Genomic DNA, 17,156 nt, shown 5'->3' with positions numbered 1-17,156 from the left:
TGTGTGTGTGTATATATATATATATATATATATATATATATATATATATTCTTTTCATGCCTTTATAGTGAGTGTAGAGACTGTAATCGCGTATATTCTCTCTTAGATTGCCTGTAAATTACAGAAATCAGTGCTATTCAGTGTGGGCCGCCCATAGAATACAGTTTCAACAGTATGATTGCAAACCATTCTCAGGTGAGGCATATTATTATTTTTTTTACCTGATATCCTTTTTATTCCATGACAGATCACTTAGTTTTGATTAATTAAAGCTTGTAATGCTGTTTAATTTATTGTTGCAAAGTCTTGTAATCTTACTGAGGACTTTTTTTTTTATTGCAGTACGAATGCTTTCAATTTTAACTCAAGACACACCAAACCCCAGAAGTCTAAAGTTTCTTCCCGGTAAGCCTGTGCTGGGGACGGGAACTCGAGATTTCCCAACATCAAATTCGGCTGAGAGTTCCCCTTTAGCCAAGTAAGCTTCGTTGTCAAAGTATAGTGTCCTTTTGCACATTAAGGGTAAAGCCTTGCTGAGTGTTAAATACATTTGTTATAATCATCCAACAGGGATCTTTTCCAAATTGAAGGCATAAAAAGTGTCTTTTATGGCCCAGATTTTATCACATTGACAAAGGTAGTGTTCAGCAATAAGACAGTCTGTTTGGTTGCTAGCCTTTTTGAATGTTTCATTTAACTCAATTTGTGAATTTGTTGTTACTAATTAAAGACAGACGATGATGTTGAATGGACAGACATTAAGCGGCATGCTATTGAGGTCATTACTAAGTTCTTTGAGAGTGGCCAGGCCATCACAATGGGAGCAACACACGCTGAGAGCAGTGAGCAAAACATGCACATTGACTAAATACATGTACAAATTGACTAAATACATTTTGATACATTGTATTTAAAATTCGTATCTTTATTTCTTTATTTTTTAGGTATTACAGAAGATGATGATGAAATTGTCTTAATGATTAAGGAGCTTTTAGACACACGGATCAGGTATGTTTATATTGTTTTGATTCAACATAGACTATAGTTTAAACTTTAAAGGCTTGTTTTTGTTTTTTTTGTTTTTTTTAAATGAGTACTTTTTCGAGCAAGGATTCATTAAACTGATCCAAAGTGATATTAAAGACATTTATAATGTTACAAAAGACTTTTATTTAAAATAAATGCTGTTATCACTTTCATCAAAGAATCCTAAAAAAATGTATCAGTTTCTACAAAAATATTAAACCGCACAACTGGTTTCAACATTGATAAGAATAAATGTTTTTGAGCATATTAATTTCTGAAAGATCATGTGACACTGAAGACCGGAGTAATGATGCTGAAAATTCAGCTTTGCCATCGCAGGAATAACTCTCAACTCACTTTTATTGTCACTGCAGCATTTACAAGTAAATGATGTGTGAAAAGCTTAGGTGCGTGTTCCAGACATTGCACATATGAGAACAATACAATTAACAGTGGTATACAATATACATATATTCAATGTACACGTATGTACAGATATGCACAGTGTTGTATATATAACAGATGAATAGATATACATATATACACAGACAGTACTGCCATTAGCACCGACAATACAATACGTAAAACATAATATACGTAACATCAGGAAATGTACTTATGGTAGGCATATACATAGTATATATAATGTGGATGTGTATGTTGTATTGTTATATTAATGATATATTTGTGCAACAGTTGTAGTGCATTAGTTGTAGTTTAGCAGTCTGATGGCCTGAGGGAAGAAGCTGTCCTGCGGTCGACTGGTGCGGGCCCTGATGCTTTTATAGCGTCTGCCTGATGGCAGTAGTGAGAGGAGACTGTGACTGGGGTGTCTAGGGTCTTTGATTATCTTCCGGGCTTTCCTCATAAAACGAATGTTGTAGATGGCCTGGGGGGAGGGAAGCTCACCTCCAGTAATGTGTTGGGCCGTTCGTATTACTCTCAGCAGTTCTTTGCGGTTTGCAGCAGTGCTGTTTCCAAACCAGGTGGTGATGGAGCCGGACAGGATGCTCTCTACAGTGCATGTGTAGAATGATCTGAGGGTGCTGGAGCCCATTCCAAATTTCCTCAGTCGTCTCAAGAAGAAGAGGCGCTGTTGGGCCTTCTTCACAACTGCTCGGGTTTGTTCTGACCATGTGAGGTCATCGCTGATGTGGACGCCAAGAAATTTAAAACGTTTGACTCTCTCTACCGGAGTTCCATTGATGGTGATTGGGCTGTGTTCTCTATTCTGTCTCCTGAAGTCCACAATGATCTCCTTGGTCTTAGAGACGTTGAGAGAGAGGCTGTTCTCCTGGCACCAGTGTGTTAGGGAGTTCATCATTCGTGATCAGACCTAACACTGTTGTGTCGTCTGCAAATTTAATGATGACATTGGAGCTGTGTGGCCACGCAGTAATGGGTGTAGAGGGAGTACAGAAGTGGGCTGAGAACGCAGCCCTGGGGAGCTCCAGTGCTGAGGATCAGTGAAGAGGAGATAGTATTTTCCATTTTGACCATTTGACGTCTGCCTGACAGGAAGTCCAGTATCCAGCTGCACAGTGAACTGTTCAGACCCAGAGCCCGGAGTTTCACATCAAGCTTGGATGGCACTATGGTATTGAATGCTGAACTGTAGTCTACAAACAGCATTCTCACATATGTGTTTTTCTTGTCTAGATGAGATGAATAAATTACATTGTGAAATATATTAAAATAGAAAATAGTTTTTAATATTTTAAATTGTAATAATTTTAAATTGCATCCTCATCACAAATTCAATTTTCATTCCAAAAAATATTGAAAGCATGTTTAATCTTTATTATTTCATGTGGCTTCTTTTTATAATTATTAATTTAGAATTTTTTTTGAATGTCAATACTAGCCATAAGCATGAAAAGCTTTTAGTGCAACACAGTAAAATGACTGTATATATGGACAGGACATTTAAATTAGTAACTAGTTATGTATTGAAAGTATTGAAAGACCAGCATAGTTCAGTGCTTTGAATTGTTTTTCTTCCCATGCTCCAATACATTATGGTGTACCCCAGGGCTCCATTCTGGGTCCTCTTCTGTTTTCATTATATATGCTTCCACTTGGTCATATTATTCAGAGACAATTTATCATACCACTTTTATGCCGATGACACTCAGCTCTACTTTCCTATCAAAAATAATAATGGTTCTGTGTCTGGCCTGTTTGACTGCCTGTGTGACATAAAATGTTGGATGGACATGAACTTCTTACAGCTAAACAACGACAAAACCGAAATAGTTATCTTTGCCCCACCAGATATGACTCTGACATAGTTAGTCAGTTTGGTTCTCTATCTTCAAATGTTCATGACAAAAATCTAAATCAAAAATCTTGTTTCGATAAGCAGATTAGTGCTATTGTTAAGAGTAGTTTCTTTCAGCTAAGATCTATTGCCAAAATCAAGATGATGCTCTCTAAGGAAGACCTTGAAACTGTTATTCATGCATTTATTACCTCAAAGTTGGATTATTGTAACTCTTTACACCTGGGTTTGCCTAATTCCACTGTAAATCGTCTGCAGATGGTTCAAAATGCAGCAGCCAGGCTTTTGACTGGCACTAAAAAAGTATCAGCACATTACTCCTGTGCTTGCCTCTCTCCACTGGTTACCGGTTAAGTCCCGGATTGATTTAAAAATTTTGCTTTTTGTTTATAAAGCTTTACATGGTCTTACCCCTCAGTATATCAGTGATCTTCTTGTCCTGTACAATGCCTCAAGATCCTTACGTTCTTCCAGTCAACTTCTTCTTTCTGTTCCTCGCTCACGTTACAAAACTAAAGGTGACCGGGCTTTCTCGGTGGCTGCTCCCAGACTCTGGAACAGTCTCCCTCTCCATATTAGATCTTCCCCTTCTGTTTTTTACTTTTAAATCTTCCCTAAAAACGTATCTGTATTCTTGATTAATTGTATTAATTGAGGGTGTTTATATTTTTACATTTGTCTCCAAGGTTTTGATCCAGTGTGTTAATTCTGTTTTAATTTTGTTCTAATTTTGTTTTAATACCTATGTACAGCACTTTGGTTGCAACTTCTGTTGTTTTGAAATGTGCTTTATAAATTAATAAACTAAACTAAACTTTCTTTAAGACCCACGGTTCAGGAGGATGGTGGCGATGTCATATTCAAAGGCTTTGAGCATGGCACAGTGAAGCTGAAGCTGGTTGGCTCCTGTACGGGATGTCCCAGCTCCACAGTTACCCTAAAAAATGGCATCCAGAACATGCTGCAGTTTTATATACCTGAGGTGGACGAGGTAGAACAGGTGAGAGATATAAATCCATCAGTTATTCATGAGAACATCTTTTGCATATTTAACTACAGTGATCATGACTTTCATTATTCATTATTGCATATTTTTCCATTTAACAAGGTCGAGGATGAAGTGGATGAGATCAACATGAAGGTGTTTGCAGAAGTGGAGAAGAAATTGCAAGACTCGTAGCATAAGACCCAGCTCTGCTGTCCACATATTTCAATTTGCTATTGTTGTGTCATAATTATAGTGGGATTCAAACACTCCATAAGGCAGCTGTATATTTAAGGTGCAGAATCTAGAATATAATGTTATATTTAACCAAGCTCAAAGTTGTAAGTTTTTCTGTTACTAATATAATAGTGCAATATTGTGATTGCAAGTACCAGACAACTGCACTTTTCCACACCTTTACGTGCTCTGACTGGCACTCATCTGCACTCGCTGAGTTCCAAGGTTTGTTACTTGTCTGAGAGAAAAGGTTAAATTGAAGACAGTTATGCTTTTAATTACTATGCTTATTGAACATTGCAATTTCACCTAGATGTCTGGTGAGTGCAGTAATTAAGTAGGAGTTATTTTATAGCAGAAATACAATGCTGTGTTCCTGATACATTCTCAAACCTGAAATGACCACTTGAAGTATTGCAGATCTTCCACAGCTCTAAGAGTCTTTGAGAATGAGATCAGTTGTGAAAGTCTGTATTCATGATCATCTACAGGTGCCATCCAGCAGTTCTGGCAGACCTATAATTAAATAAAACAGTTGTGTATAAATTAGTGATGGTCTTGGTGTAGATATGTGTCCTACTGTTTACCACTTTTCTCCCCCTTGGGTTAAAATAGTTTTTAAACAAATTGTTGAACGTGCATTTTTCTGCATTTTGTTCTGTTTAATCTTTTTTTTTCTCTATTTTTTATTTCAGTGTAAAAAGGTCAACATATTTATGAACTAACGTGTTTCATGAATTGCTCCAGAATTATACATTTAAATATCTAATATAAAAATATCCAGAGACAGTCCTTTGAAGCACCTAACAGCATTAAATCGTTTTGGGATATGAGCATTACACATGTGGAATTTTGGAACTAATTCTTAAATTGCAAGTTTTTTTTTTTATGGACAGCAATTTTTATTTATTCATTCATTCAGTTAGTGAGTGTGTTTTACTTTACAAAAACAATTGGACTATTGTCTTGTTTCATCATAGAAATTATTTTAGGAACTTGAAACCAAAAAATCTAACTTTCAGGGGACATTTAAACAGTCTTGCCTGTTTACTACTAAGTCATTGGAAAATCCTAATTATTATTATTTCATTTAACTTTGCAAGCAACACAGCATAATGAGAAATAAATAATAAAAAGTGTTAATTTCTGAAAACAATGTGCCTAAACAGTCTACAGTTCCAGCTCGTCTAAAAACATGATTTGAAGCCAAATGATTAAGTAATAATATGACTAATAATAATAAAAACATCGATTTAGTTATATATGTACTACATATAACATATACATAACATATTATGTAGGATTGTTTGGATTTGCTTCAGTATGCGGCTGCGGCACTGTCACGTTTTCCCCGATCCTGGATCAGCGTTGCACGAAGCGTCTCAAGCGAACTGCGCATGCGCTTCATCCAGATTTCAGTGTCTACCGGTGAATGAGAGACGACGGAGGGTAAGCAGCAACAATAACAGCTAAGCTTGCATGCTTACATACTGACTGAAGTTTTGTTATTTTATTAATGCTTCGTCATGCACTCGACTGTGTGTTATTCTGCGCACACTGTACACACTTCTGAGGTGTAAAGGAGACTAGTAAGTGCGTGGACAGAACACTAGACAGTGTGCTCATGCGAGGGCCCGGATCAGACAACATAGCACTGCTGAAAAACAAAACACTGCAGTCAGCACAACTGTGCTTTACATACTACCTCTGAGACTGTTGTTTAGTTTAAGTTAATACGCCTCGTAGTGGTTTTATGAGACATAATAACAAGGTTGGTTTTAAATGGTTTGGTGAGTGTTGTTGTGTTGCAGCGTTAGCTGCTTAACGTTAGCTTGCTGCATTGTTGCATTGAGAATACGTTGGTGTGCTAAGCTAGACTAGTGCAGATAAAAAGATTGTGTGGTAAAATTTATTATTTGGGTCTTCAAACAAAGGTCTTAAAGCAGTTAATGTTTCTTATTCGCTGTTTATCTGGACTTAAACTGAGTTTTAAAGCAGGGAGAGGTTGTAAACAGTCTGCTGGTGTTCTGGAGCGGACAGATGGCATTGGCTGAATGGCTGATGGTTTCAAAAACTAGTAAGCTCCCTAAATAGACAGCATGTCCGAGTTTTTTTTCTTTTCTTCTTATTTTTTTTACATTAAGTTAACAATCTTGCTCTTAATTATCAGTAAATTATATAGATCTTCTTTTAAAGCTGCTACTACTATTATTTTTAAATGAAATATATACATTTAACAAAAGTCGTTACTTTCTTTGTTTGAAGGAATTAAAAAAATAAGTACAATAATTTTGTTACAGACAATTTAGTGAGGTGACCGAGGGCATTAGCTGTGTTTAAAAGTCTAGAAAGATCCCTAACTTGGCAGCATGTCCTTCCGAGTCACTGTCTTCTGAGATAATGTGGAATTATTGAAATTAAATTAACAATCTTGCAAACACAGCTCTCAGTTGTCTGTAAATGAAACAACTTCTTTTACAGATTTTTAAAATGGTTTTAGGCTTTAATAGTAACCTAAATGTGTTAACTATTAAAAAACAGAATAATTGTAAGCTTGATTATTTTAATCCATTAACAGCTCCACTTTATGTTTCAGCAGTTGTAGTAATAATATATCATGTAGTTTATATATGGGGACCTTTTTATTGTTGTCTATGGCAGTAGGGGTGTTAAAGTTACAGAGATAAAAACCACTGACTTTGTATGTCTTGTGATTATCAGTAGTGTTGTCTTGGCGAACAGCAACTATATTTCAGTTTCTGTTTATACAGTTTTATGCTTGTAGTTATAGTAAGTTTAATTACCGACCCCACAGGAAATAATCTGCCACCTGGTCCAGCAGAAAACGTGAGCAGGTCTCCATGGCCCAGTTCGGGGGGCAGAAGAACCCTCCGTGGGCAACTCAGTTTGCCGCAACAGCGGTTTCACAGCCCGGCCACTCAGGACAGTCACTGGACCTGAACAGTTTACACTGTAAGTCATCATAATTCAGCAATATACTTATTATTGTCACTGCATTAAATTCGCTTTCAATTACAAATAACTAAATGTTACTATATAAACATGCATTCATAATTTCTAGCTTTATCTTATTGTGAAGGTCAAAGCTCGAGATGTTTTTTTTGGGGTTTCATTGGCTGGTCAAAGTTTGCTTGTGCTTGTTTGAATGTTGTTGACAGCAGTTGCAATGTCCTTACAATCTCACACATGCCTCCCATAGCTTTAGGAGTACAGCAGCCGTCCCTCTTGGGAGTGTCTCCTATGTACACCCAGCAGTCGGCTTTAGCGGCAGCCTCCCTCAACACACAGTCAGCTGCCAACTACCAGCTCTCTCAGCAGACCGCAGCGCTCCAGCAGCAGGCCGCTGCTGCCGCTGCGTTACAGCAGGTGAGATCCTGGCTGTGATCCATCACCGTAATGCAGCTGGAGTAAATGCACAATAAAGCCTTTGGCTATTTTTGGAATAGCATACTAACATGCTAAATTAGGTACACTGTGAATAGTATGCAGTTATCCCAGATTCACACCGAATAACAATCATTTTCATTTCCAGTGTGATGAATGATTTGAAAGCAATTACAGTGGCTTTCAACATAATTTTCCCCCCTTTTTTTGATAGGATTGCCAAGAATTATTTCGCAAAATGTGACAGCAGAGTAGCATAACACTGTTTAAAGCATTTATTGTTGAATGCTAGGTAGTATAGTAAAGGGCTGCATGATTTGGGTGGGAAAAAATAATTTCTTTATTATTTTCTGGGGAAAAAAATGTGATTGCAATTTAAAATGTGATTTAAAAAAAAAAACAAGTTTTCTGTGCTTGTTTGTGGGACTGCGCAATTTGGACAAATTTTTGTGATTTATATATCAGTAAGACTATAACAATAACAGTAATAATAATAACCATATAAATTATTATTATTATTGTTATTATTATTATTATTATTATGAGTATTATTATTATTTTTTTATTATTATTAAATAAAAATATAAACATTACTAAATAACAACAAAATACATTACTGTTGTAATATTTCACTGTTGAACAAAAAAAAGAGTATTTAGGAAAATAATACAGTCATAATACATTTGTTTTTATATTACAACCTTAAAAGTACAATGATATTTATGGCTGTCTTAATTTCTTCATTTTCAAACGGTAAACCATCAGACTTCTATTTTGATGGAAAAAGACATTAATGATTCTCTTAGATTGTTAAGCACTTCTCATCACAAATATGGAAAGATTTTTGCCAAATGTTGCATTCCCAAATGCACGTTAAACCCAAACTCAGACTAGATGCAGAGATGGAGTTTGTGCACCAGCATTGTGAACCAAGCCACTTACAATACCACGCTTCACTCAGAAACATGCAGCACGTATGCTTATGTAATTAAATCTCAGCCCTTGATATTTGATAATTGCACTAAGCTATAACGTAATTTTGGTTTTATTTCAGTTAATCATGCAGCCCTAGTATAGTACCTATTATCTTCCAAAAATAGTAGTAGTTATACAGTGTATACTCTGCACCTAACCCAATCTCATTCTTTTCACTCCAGTGCATAAAGTGCTCCCTCCATCATTCTGAATTGTACTCATCTGCATTTCTAGCGTGCTCAGTGTTGGAGTGCTGCAACCTGAGCCCTTCCCCCAGCCTGCAGTGAGCAGTCTTCAGTCACTGGTGTGTTTTATTTTAGTCGCAGATCAATTCAGCCCTGCAGCAGTATCAGCAGCAACAGCAGCAGCAGCAACAACAACAGCAGCTACCTCAAGCTCCCCCACCACAACATCCACCTCAGCAAACTCTTTACAACGTCCCACATCAGGTACATACACTCACTCTCATCCACACCTCCTCTTTTACTTCGCCTCTTAGCTTTTCCAAAGTCCTAGTTTTTTTTATCATGAAAGTTGTCTGTATTGTTCATTGTGATTTCTTGTGCATACCACATGGTCATGGGTTTGATTCCAAGAGAATGTATGTGCTAGTAGATTGCACTGCAAGTCTCTTTGGATAAAAGAGCCTGTCAGGTGTATAAATGTATACATCATGACAGATTAACTTAAAGAGCTGCAGTCAGCACAGTGGTTACTCTAAAGAGGGCAAGTGCTGCAGTGCATGAGTGCCTTTATGCATTATTTAACTAGCAGGACTCTCTTCCAGTCTTAGTAGATGTGGTTGGTTCTGAAATTGAATTCTAGAAATGTATTCAAAATTGACAGTAAAGACATTGATAATGCTACTAAAGATTTCTATTTTAAATCAGGGATGCACCAATGTCACTTTTTCCAGTACTCTCCCGATACCGATACTTTTATTTTTTGTACTTGCCGATACCAAGTACCGATGCCGATATTTTTATTGCATTTGTAAAAATTTTAAATATTGGGTACAGAAACAAAAAGAGTATGTATAATGTTAGTTGGTTAACTTCATTTATCAAATAGATACAGTCAAACCAAAATTTATTCAGACACCTTCAACTTTTCTCACATTATCACAGTTTATTCGCTATAGTTTAGAAAATTGTAATAAAATAGGACAAGAACTCAGAGTTAAACTGTGTCAGAACAAATTCAGCTTGATAATGTTAGATAACTTTGATAGAAAGGCATGTAATGGATTACAATCAACCCAAAATTATTCAGACAGCTGTTAGTATGACAGTATTTACACAACTATCAATACTTAGCCAGGCAACCTTTAGCCTCAATATCACTGTATGAAGAATTTTTGGGTATAGTATATCACAGTTTACTTTATTTTGCTATCCTCACTTACATAAATGAACTATAGTGTCCTGCACCCACTAGTAAAAAAATATAAAAAATTATATCTGGTCTCTGAATAATTTTTAAGGGTGAAAATAAATGACGTTTATAGTGAATGCCCCTATAAATTGTCTTATATTTATGATTTAGTTTTAATCCAAATGATGCGTGTGCTAAGTGAGTGAACATCAAAGATCACACAACAGAAGTGCGCACGCTCTCTCTCTCTCTGTCTCTCTCTCTCTACCTACCGTTAAGTAACTTGTGCATTGTTTACTTACTTGTTTTTGACATATCCGACCAAACTACAAACTTTCCAGTGATGTCTGTGAGAAAGGGATATTAACTCGACAAGCTTGCGCATGTGCGTCGCTGCGCGCTCAACCCACTCTGTGTGCTTTGCTTATCAGCTCGCACACGTCAGCTATACAGGCGTTAATACTGAATTTGAACATTATGTTCATTGCATACATATACTTCGTAGACATCCTTAATCTCTAATAACCATTCTGCTGTCTGTTGTTCTGTTGTCGGTGTTTCTTTGTCTGAATACGGCACTTATCGCATGCTGTGTGGTATCGGGGCATTTTAACGAGTACGAGTACAGGAGCTCAGTATCGGGGCCCGATACCAATACCAGTATCGGTATCGGTGCATCCCTATTTTAAATAAAAGCTTTTCTTTTTGAACTTCTTTTTGAAATTTTTTTGTGTTTTCTTTATTTCTCACAGCTTCCACAACCCCAACAAGCCCTGCTATCACAGGTACACTGTGTTTCCAAATTCTGCATATGCATCACATATTTCACGTATTTTTCTTGCAAAGCACACCTTACTATTTTTAAATGTGTAAAATAAAGCAAGAGATCCTTATTAAATCTGTATCGGAGCTTTGAAATTTTTTTTTTTTGTCCATGTGGTAAAGTTCAATTGTGAGTGAACCTGCTGTAACACAAGACAAATTTCAGACTTTGTCTGACAATAAAGTTATATTGTATCATATCATATCATATTGTAACATTGCCAGCTATGAGCAGTTTATGTTCTAACCCTTGTGCGGTGTGTATTTTGCAGCCCCCTGTTGCCTTGCCCACCTGCCTGAGCCTGTCCAACCCGCAGCAGACGGCACAGATAACCGTATCCTACCCAAACCCGCGCTCCAGCCACCAGCAGCAGACCCAACCCCAAAAGCAGCGTGTTTTCACCGGGGTCGTCAGCAAGCTACATGATACTTTCGGCTTTGTCGATGAAGATGTCTTCTTCCAGCTCAGGTGCATTATATTGTAAATGTGCAGTTGTAGTTGAGAGATTTAAAGATCAGGTGTGTAATTTCTGTTTGTTTTGTGTAGTGCGGTTAAGGGGAAAACACCCCAAGTCGGTGATCGTGTTCTGGTGGAAGCTGTCTACAATCCCAACATGCCTTTCAAGTGGAATGCCCAGCGCATCCAGACGTTACCTCAACTGCCCAACCAAACGGTAAGCAAACCCACGTGGTCTGAAAGGATCCCTGGCAGATACAGTCTGATATGGTTCTGCCTCCACAGTGTTTCATGATGCTGCTGTTGATTCCTGTGTTCTTAATCTCCATGTAGCACCAGCCGCCTCAGCCCTTACCTCAGGTTTCCCCACAGCTGTCCAGCTTTTACTCTGAAGCAGGAATGCAGCGCTACTCTGACATACACTCTGCGGTGGATTCAAGACAAAATGTAACCCACGCCACTTGACCCCTGCGCCCCAAATGCCTATTCTCTACTCCTCCTCCCCTTTGTCTTCTGCTTGATCTGCTCCTCCACTCTCCTGTTTCACAAACAGGCTTTAGTCATATGTCCTTGGGTTTCTTTCCTTCCACCCAAAACGAGTATCTGTTGATGCTTTTTCACCCTTCCCTGTATTACAGCTCACAGCTTGCGTGTTGGATTTGTAATTAAACATTTTTCTCGCAATCCATAGATTCCATCTTTAGCTAATCAGCACCTGCTGTGTTATTAATGCACTTTGTCTTGCGGGGGGGGGGATGTTGTAGTCATATGTTTTGTTAAGTTACATTTTTGTAATTACCCAAACGAATTATTTAATTACATTTTAAATTTTTTTTAGAGTTTCATACAAAAATTTCAGTAGTCCAAATACCAGAAATTTTACCTTTTTATAATGATTCTTAATACTAATTAGAAATAAACTAATTATGAATAAATTAAAGGGGTCATATGATGCTATTTTAAAGATAATTTTTTTGTGTATTTGGTGTAACAGAATATGTTGACATGCTTTAATGTTCAAAAAACACATTATATTTCAAATACTGTCCATTATTGTCAGTGGCGGCTTGTGGGTTTTAAAATAGAGGAGGCACACTAATTGTATTGGTCTGGGATCCCTGCCGATTATTATTATTATTATTATTTGCTTAACCACTTTATAATGGCTTTTTGGTTGCTTTTAGTCAGAAAACGTAAAGAAAACGACATACATACAGCAAGATAATATAATTTCACTTACCTGGCCTATCACTTGAAGCAAACATCCATCCCTTCTTAAAAGTCTGTGTTAAAAGAGAGCTGCCTGTTGCGCCATTTAATTAAGCCGACTGCTGTAGCCTATATCCAGCTTAGGCTGTTTTCCCTAAATTTGTATATTGTATATATACTGTTTGAATGACAGCATGGTAAATCTGTTGGCGATCAAATATTAAATATCGCTACTCAAGTGACATAGACATGTGGGGGCGTGTTAGAACGAGCCATTTTAGGAGGGCGTGGTTGACTCTTAACTTTTATAAAGAATATCTCTTTGGATTTGAGACTTTAGTCTTTGCAACTTTACAGATCTTCTTTATGCACCAAGAGCTTGTAACACTCCAAAGAGAAAGGAAAACTTGAAATCGCATCATATGACCCCTTTAACCTAATTACAGAATTGAAGGTTAAATATTAAACTAAAAATTAAAATAATGGCACGTGGGTGCAAATATTTTAATTAAGTTTTTATAAAGTAAAGAACAATGAAAGACTGGTATTGTTACTACTGCTGCTTTTGTATTATTTTATTTTTTTTAAACCTCATAGTGAATTACCTGTACTTTTGACATCTGTACACCTGGACACAAATGTCACACTGAGCAGGTGCATGATGATAAAGCAAATGCAGACTGCTGTCTGTTTTGTTATATGTAACTAACAATATATGTGAGACATTGTCTCCTTTTGAAATGCCCAGAATGCTTGCCTTTTTTCTTTTTCATTTTTTCTTTTTTAAAGAAAGTGCCTTTTGAAAGCAAGACTTTAAAAAATCTATTCTGTTTCTTAATAGGGGCCAAAACCAGCAAATGGTAATAGCAGTGCTTCTGCTTCCTCTGTCTCCAGCTATTTCTAACCATTTATTTTCTTTTCACTGGGTTTAGTGCTCCTAGATTACTCATTTAGGCACATTTTCCACCCATCCTATAAAACAGGTTATCTAAACATTATGTATTGGATTAATGTTATTTATTTAAAGTCTTGTTTTTTATAGCCCCTAGCTGAAAGCTGTCGTTATCGTTTTGATGAATTGAATCAATGTGCAGTAATGTGTTTGTGTTTAGACAATAGATGTTGGCTTGGTGTCTGCAGAGCTAGGCGATGTTAATTGAATTTGTCATTTTTATCTTGTATTTGGTATATTTTCGTATTTAAATATATATATACGGCACTGTTCAAAGGTTTGTGGTGGGTACAGTTTTTTAAATGGCTTTAAAAAATGTTTTTTTATGTTCACCAAAGCTGCATTTATTTGAATAAAATTGCAGTAAAGGCAGTAATACGTTTTTCTTTTTAAATGTCTTTTTTTTTTCTTTTTAAATTTTAAAATGTAATTTATTCCTGTGATGGAAAAGTTGAATTGTCATCTTTGATTAATAGAAAGTTCAAATAAATTTTGTGAAAATAACAGAATTTTTTGGAACATTATAAATGTAATTTTTGATCAATTTAATGCCTGCTTGCTGAAAATAAGATTTAATTTATTTAAAAATAGTAGTATAAATTCAGTTAGTTAAAAAAACAACAACAACAGTGTTAGATTAGTTGAAATTTACTACCTTTATTTACCTTTATGTCTTTTGAGACATTTTAGCTTGAACACATGTACTTTGAGATCTTTAACAGACATCTGATCATCTATGTTAGAACATATCTCTGTCTGTATAGTTTTAACTATGTAGCCCAACTCTAGCCTTAAGCACTACTTAATCAAAATTATGTAGTGATTTTGCACCATAAAATTGACGTTTGTACATACTAGCAAACCCAACTCTTTTGTTCCATCTCTTTTGTTTTTTCAGAGCCAGCCGCCAGGCCCAAACATGATGAAACCAGGTCCCACCATGCTGCAGTCTCTACCCCCGCCCACCACGTTCAGCGTCCCGGCCCAGGGACCTCCTCCATCTCTTCTGCAGGCCCAGCTCTCAGCTGCTTCTCTGGCCCCACTGCTGCAGAATCCCCCACAGCCCCTGCTACCCCAGCCTCTCCCTAAAGGTTCATCAAACCCCTCCAACCTTTCACAGAGTCACTCTTTTACAGAATCAAATCTGATCTCCCATCTCTCTCTCTGCCATGTGTAGACTCTGTGTTCTCAGGGGGTTTGCTGCAGCCCCCGGTGCGGATGATGCCTCAGCCGCAACAGGTGAGGCGTGTGGACCCCTCACCCCGCTTCCCCAGCCGCAGTGACCGACCAGAACTCATCCTGAGGAAGGATGACCGCAGGTCAGCACGCATGCATACAATCAAGTATAATTGCTTCAGCAGTTTAGTCTGAAAATATTGGATATTGTCTTTGTTGAGTCTTTATTTGCTGTACATGCTCATGCTTTATTTTGCCTGTGTTTGTGTAGTCGGGAAAGAGATAGAGAGCGAAGGAGATCAAGAGAACGTTCACCCACACGGAAGCGTTCTAGAGACCGGTCGCCTCGCAGAGAACGCTCTCCAAGACGGCCACGCAGAGTCGTCCCAAGATATACTGTGCAGTTCTCCAAATTCTCTCTCGATGGGTAAGTTAATTGTTGTAAAGGAAGAATCTTGATGACTTGTTGTAAATTAAACAGACTTTTTTGGATTCGTTTATTGTCATTCATCCTAGACATGGAAGAATGAAAAGGTGTTTCTCTACAATTATGTTTCTCTGGTAATAATTTAATAGCAATGCCGTACAGTATATGTAGAGATCTGCAAACAGATTAGACAATAAACAATACAGTATATAGGGTTTGGTTTGTCTTCTAACAAAAAAAAAAAAAACTATAGGTCAATACCAATTAAAATCACTCATTCACTTATCTGCCTATTGAAACTGTTGTTATTGTTGCATTCAGTCATTGATATCAAAGTTGCCATTAAATCAAACTTGACAGTTCTTATTTTATAATGGAATTAAGTTATTTAAAATTATGGAATTAATTCTTTTAAACTCACATACACATCTCTTCAGTGACGTGTTCACAGGCGCAAGGGTGGGATGATATTCACTCCCCTCCAGCAGCCTGTTATTACCATGAGATCGCAGCCATAGCAAATGCCAATGATCCAGTCGATTAACAATGAACCAATTTAAATGCCTCCCTACATTTTTTCTTGTTTGAGAAGCTGGATATATGTCAATAGGAATAGACAATCACAACTTCCGTTTCATGAAAAAAATTAGGCATCACTGGATTGGATTTATTAGTTGGATATATACATTCATCTGAAAAGTAATTAAATCTGACCTTCACGGACACTAAACTTGCATTAAGAGCACCACAGAATCAAAAGAAACGCAGAGATCTTGGAGTCTGCATTCATAAGTTTTATGATGCACTTTTTAGTGTTGTTTAGATGTATGTTTGGTATATGACTGTCTCTATTCTCATCAGTTGCAACTGTGACATGATGGAGTTGCGGCGGAGGTATCAGAGCCTCTACATCCCTAGTGACTTTTTTGACGCTGTGTTTACCTGGGTAGACGCCTTTCCCTTAAGACGACCTTTCAACTTTGGAAACTACTGTAACTTCCACATCATGCATAAAGAGGTGGACTCTTTGTTGAAGAACACGTCTGTGCTGGACCCACCTGATGCCAATCACACCTACAGTGCAAAGGTAATGCCCCCAGATATGGTCATCATTTTTGAGTAATTTATTGTCAAATTCTTTTTCAGAATAATGCTTCTTACCAGATTTCATTGAGTGGTTTTTGGCAGTCATGATTAATGTTGATGGTTGTTATAGGTAATGCTGCTGGCCAACCCTAGTCTAGATGAGCTGTATCATAAGTCGTGTGCTCTGGCAGAAGATCCACCAGAGCTGAGAGACTCCTTCCAGCACCCTGCCCGCCTCATCAAGGTACAGCTCTCTGAATTATACTACTAACAGCAGCAAACGGACTGGGTTTGTGTAATCAGCTTGTTACGTAATCACTAACTTACGTGATATTTTACGAAAATTGTTTTGCACTTATGCTGTAGTATTTCACAGGGATGGACAACATTACTGTGTCGGTGACCGTAGCTGTTATTACTATGAACCCTTTTCAAAAACTGTGACGATACATTTCCACAGTTAATAACGTCAAAAAACGATTTTATTTTTTTTTATTTAAAGGGATACTATTATGCTCTTTTACAATGTCTTGAAACGCATTATTTTTTATATAATTTACATTATTACAATACCTTTCTCCCCAGTCTGGCACAAACGGCTCGATTAGTTCCGGGTTTAATGAAGGCCCGCCTTCCGAAAAACTAATTGTGATGTGATTGGTTAGCTGTCCCAGTGCGTTGTGATTGGCGAAAAGCTTAGACGGTGTTTCAGTACAGCCCCGCCCCTTGCCAAAGCAGCAAGTT

The 17,156-nt window shown here is 37.2% G+C and overlaps 2 protein-coding genes across 3 annotated transcripts in view; both read left to right on the top strand.

Annotated features, from left to right (window-relative positions):
- Positions 1-5,071, top strand: part of LOC107747453 (NFU1 iron-sulfur cluster scaffold homolog, mitochondrial-like) — a 5,660-nt gene extending 589 nt beyond the window's left edge. Inside the window, exons 2-8 of the mRNA XM_016561957.1 lie at positions 107-195; positions 343-478; positions 571-637; positions 731-842; positions 945-1,008; positions 4,133-4,307; positions 4,416-5,071. Coding sequence (XP_016417443.1) covers positions 107-195; positions 343-478; positions 571-637; positions 731-842; positions 945-1,008; positions 4,133-4,307; positions 4,416-4,487 — 715 coding nt within the window. The 3' untranslated portion in view covers positions 4,488-5,071. The remainder of the gene's footprint in view (positions 1-106; positions 196-342; positions 479-570; positions 638-730; positions 843-944; positions 1,009-4,132; positions 4,308-4,415) is intronic.
- An 876-nt stretch (positions 5,072-5,947) lies between these two features.
- LOC107747452 (cell division cycle and apoptosis regulator protein 1-like) overlaps positions 5,948-17,156 on the top strand; it is a 25,754-nt gene continuing 14,545 nt past the window's right edge. Inside the window, exons 1-13 of one of the 2 annotated variants that reach the window (XM_016561955.1) lie at positions 5,948-5,978; positions 7,345-7,502; positions 7,750-7,916; positions 9,230-9,358; positions 11,036-11,068; positions 11,378-11,574; positions 11,653-11,779; positions 11,896-12,009; positions 14,622-14,814; positions 14,901-15,042; positions 15,171-15,326; positions 16,188-16,413; positions 16,543-16,656. In XM_016561955.1, coding sequence (XP_016417441.1) covers positions 7,391-7,502; positions 7,750-7,916; positions 9,230-9,358; positions 11,036-11,068; positions 11,378-11,574; positions 11,653-11,779; positions 11,896-12,009; positions 14,622-14,814; positions 14,901-15,042; positions 15,171-15,326; positions 16,188-16,413; positions 16,543-16,656 — 1,710 coding nt within the window. In that variant the 5' untranslated portion in view covers positions 5,948-5,978; positions 7,345-7,390. The remainder of the gene's footprint in view (positions 5,979-7,344; positions 7,503-7,749; positions 7,917-9,229; positions 9,359-11,035; positions 11,069-11,377; positions 11,575-11,652; positions 11,780-11,895; positions 12,010-14,621; positions 14,815-14,900; positions 15,043-15,170; positions 15,327-16,187; positions 16,414-16,542; positions 16,657-17,156) is intronic. The other variant, XM_016561956.1, reaches the window with a different exon arrangement.

Source organism: Sinocyclocheilus rhinocerous, unplaced genomic scaffold, assembly GCF_001515625.1.
Source record: "Sinocyclocheilus rhinocerous isolate Xijiao unplaced genomic scaffold, SAMN03320098_v1.1 scaffold2664, whole genome shotgun sequence".
NCBI classification, from domain to species: domain Eukaryota; kingdom Metazoa; phylum Chordata; class Actinopteri; order Cypriniformes; family Cyprinidae; genus Sinocyclocheilus; species Sinocyclocheilus rhinocerous.
The sequence above is the reverse complement of the archived record's forward strand: the minus strand, read 5'-3'. Positions and strand labels throughout refer to the sequence as shown.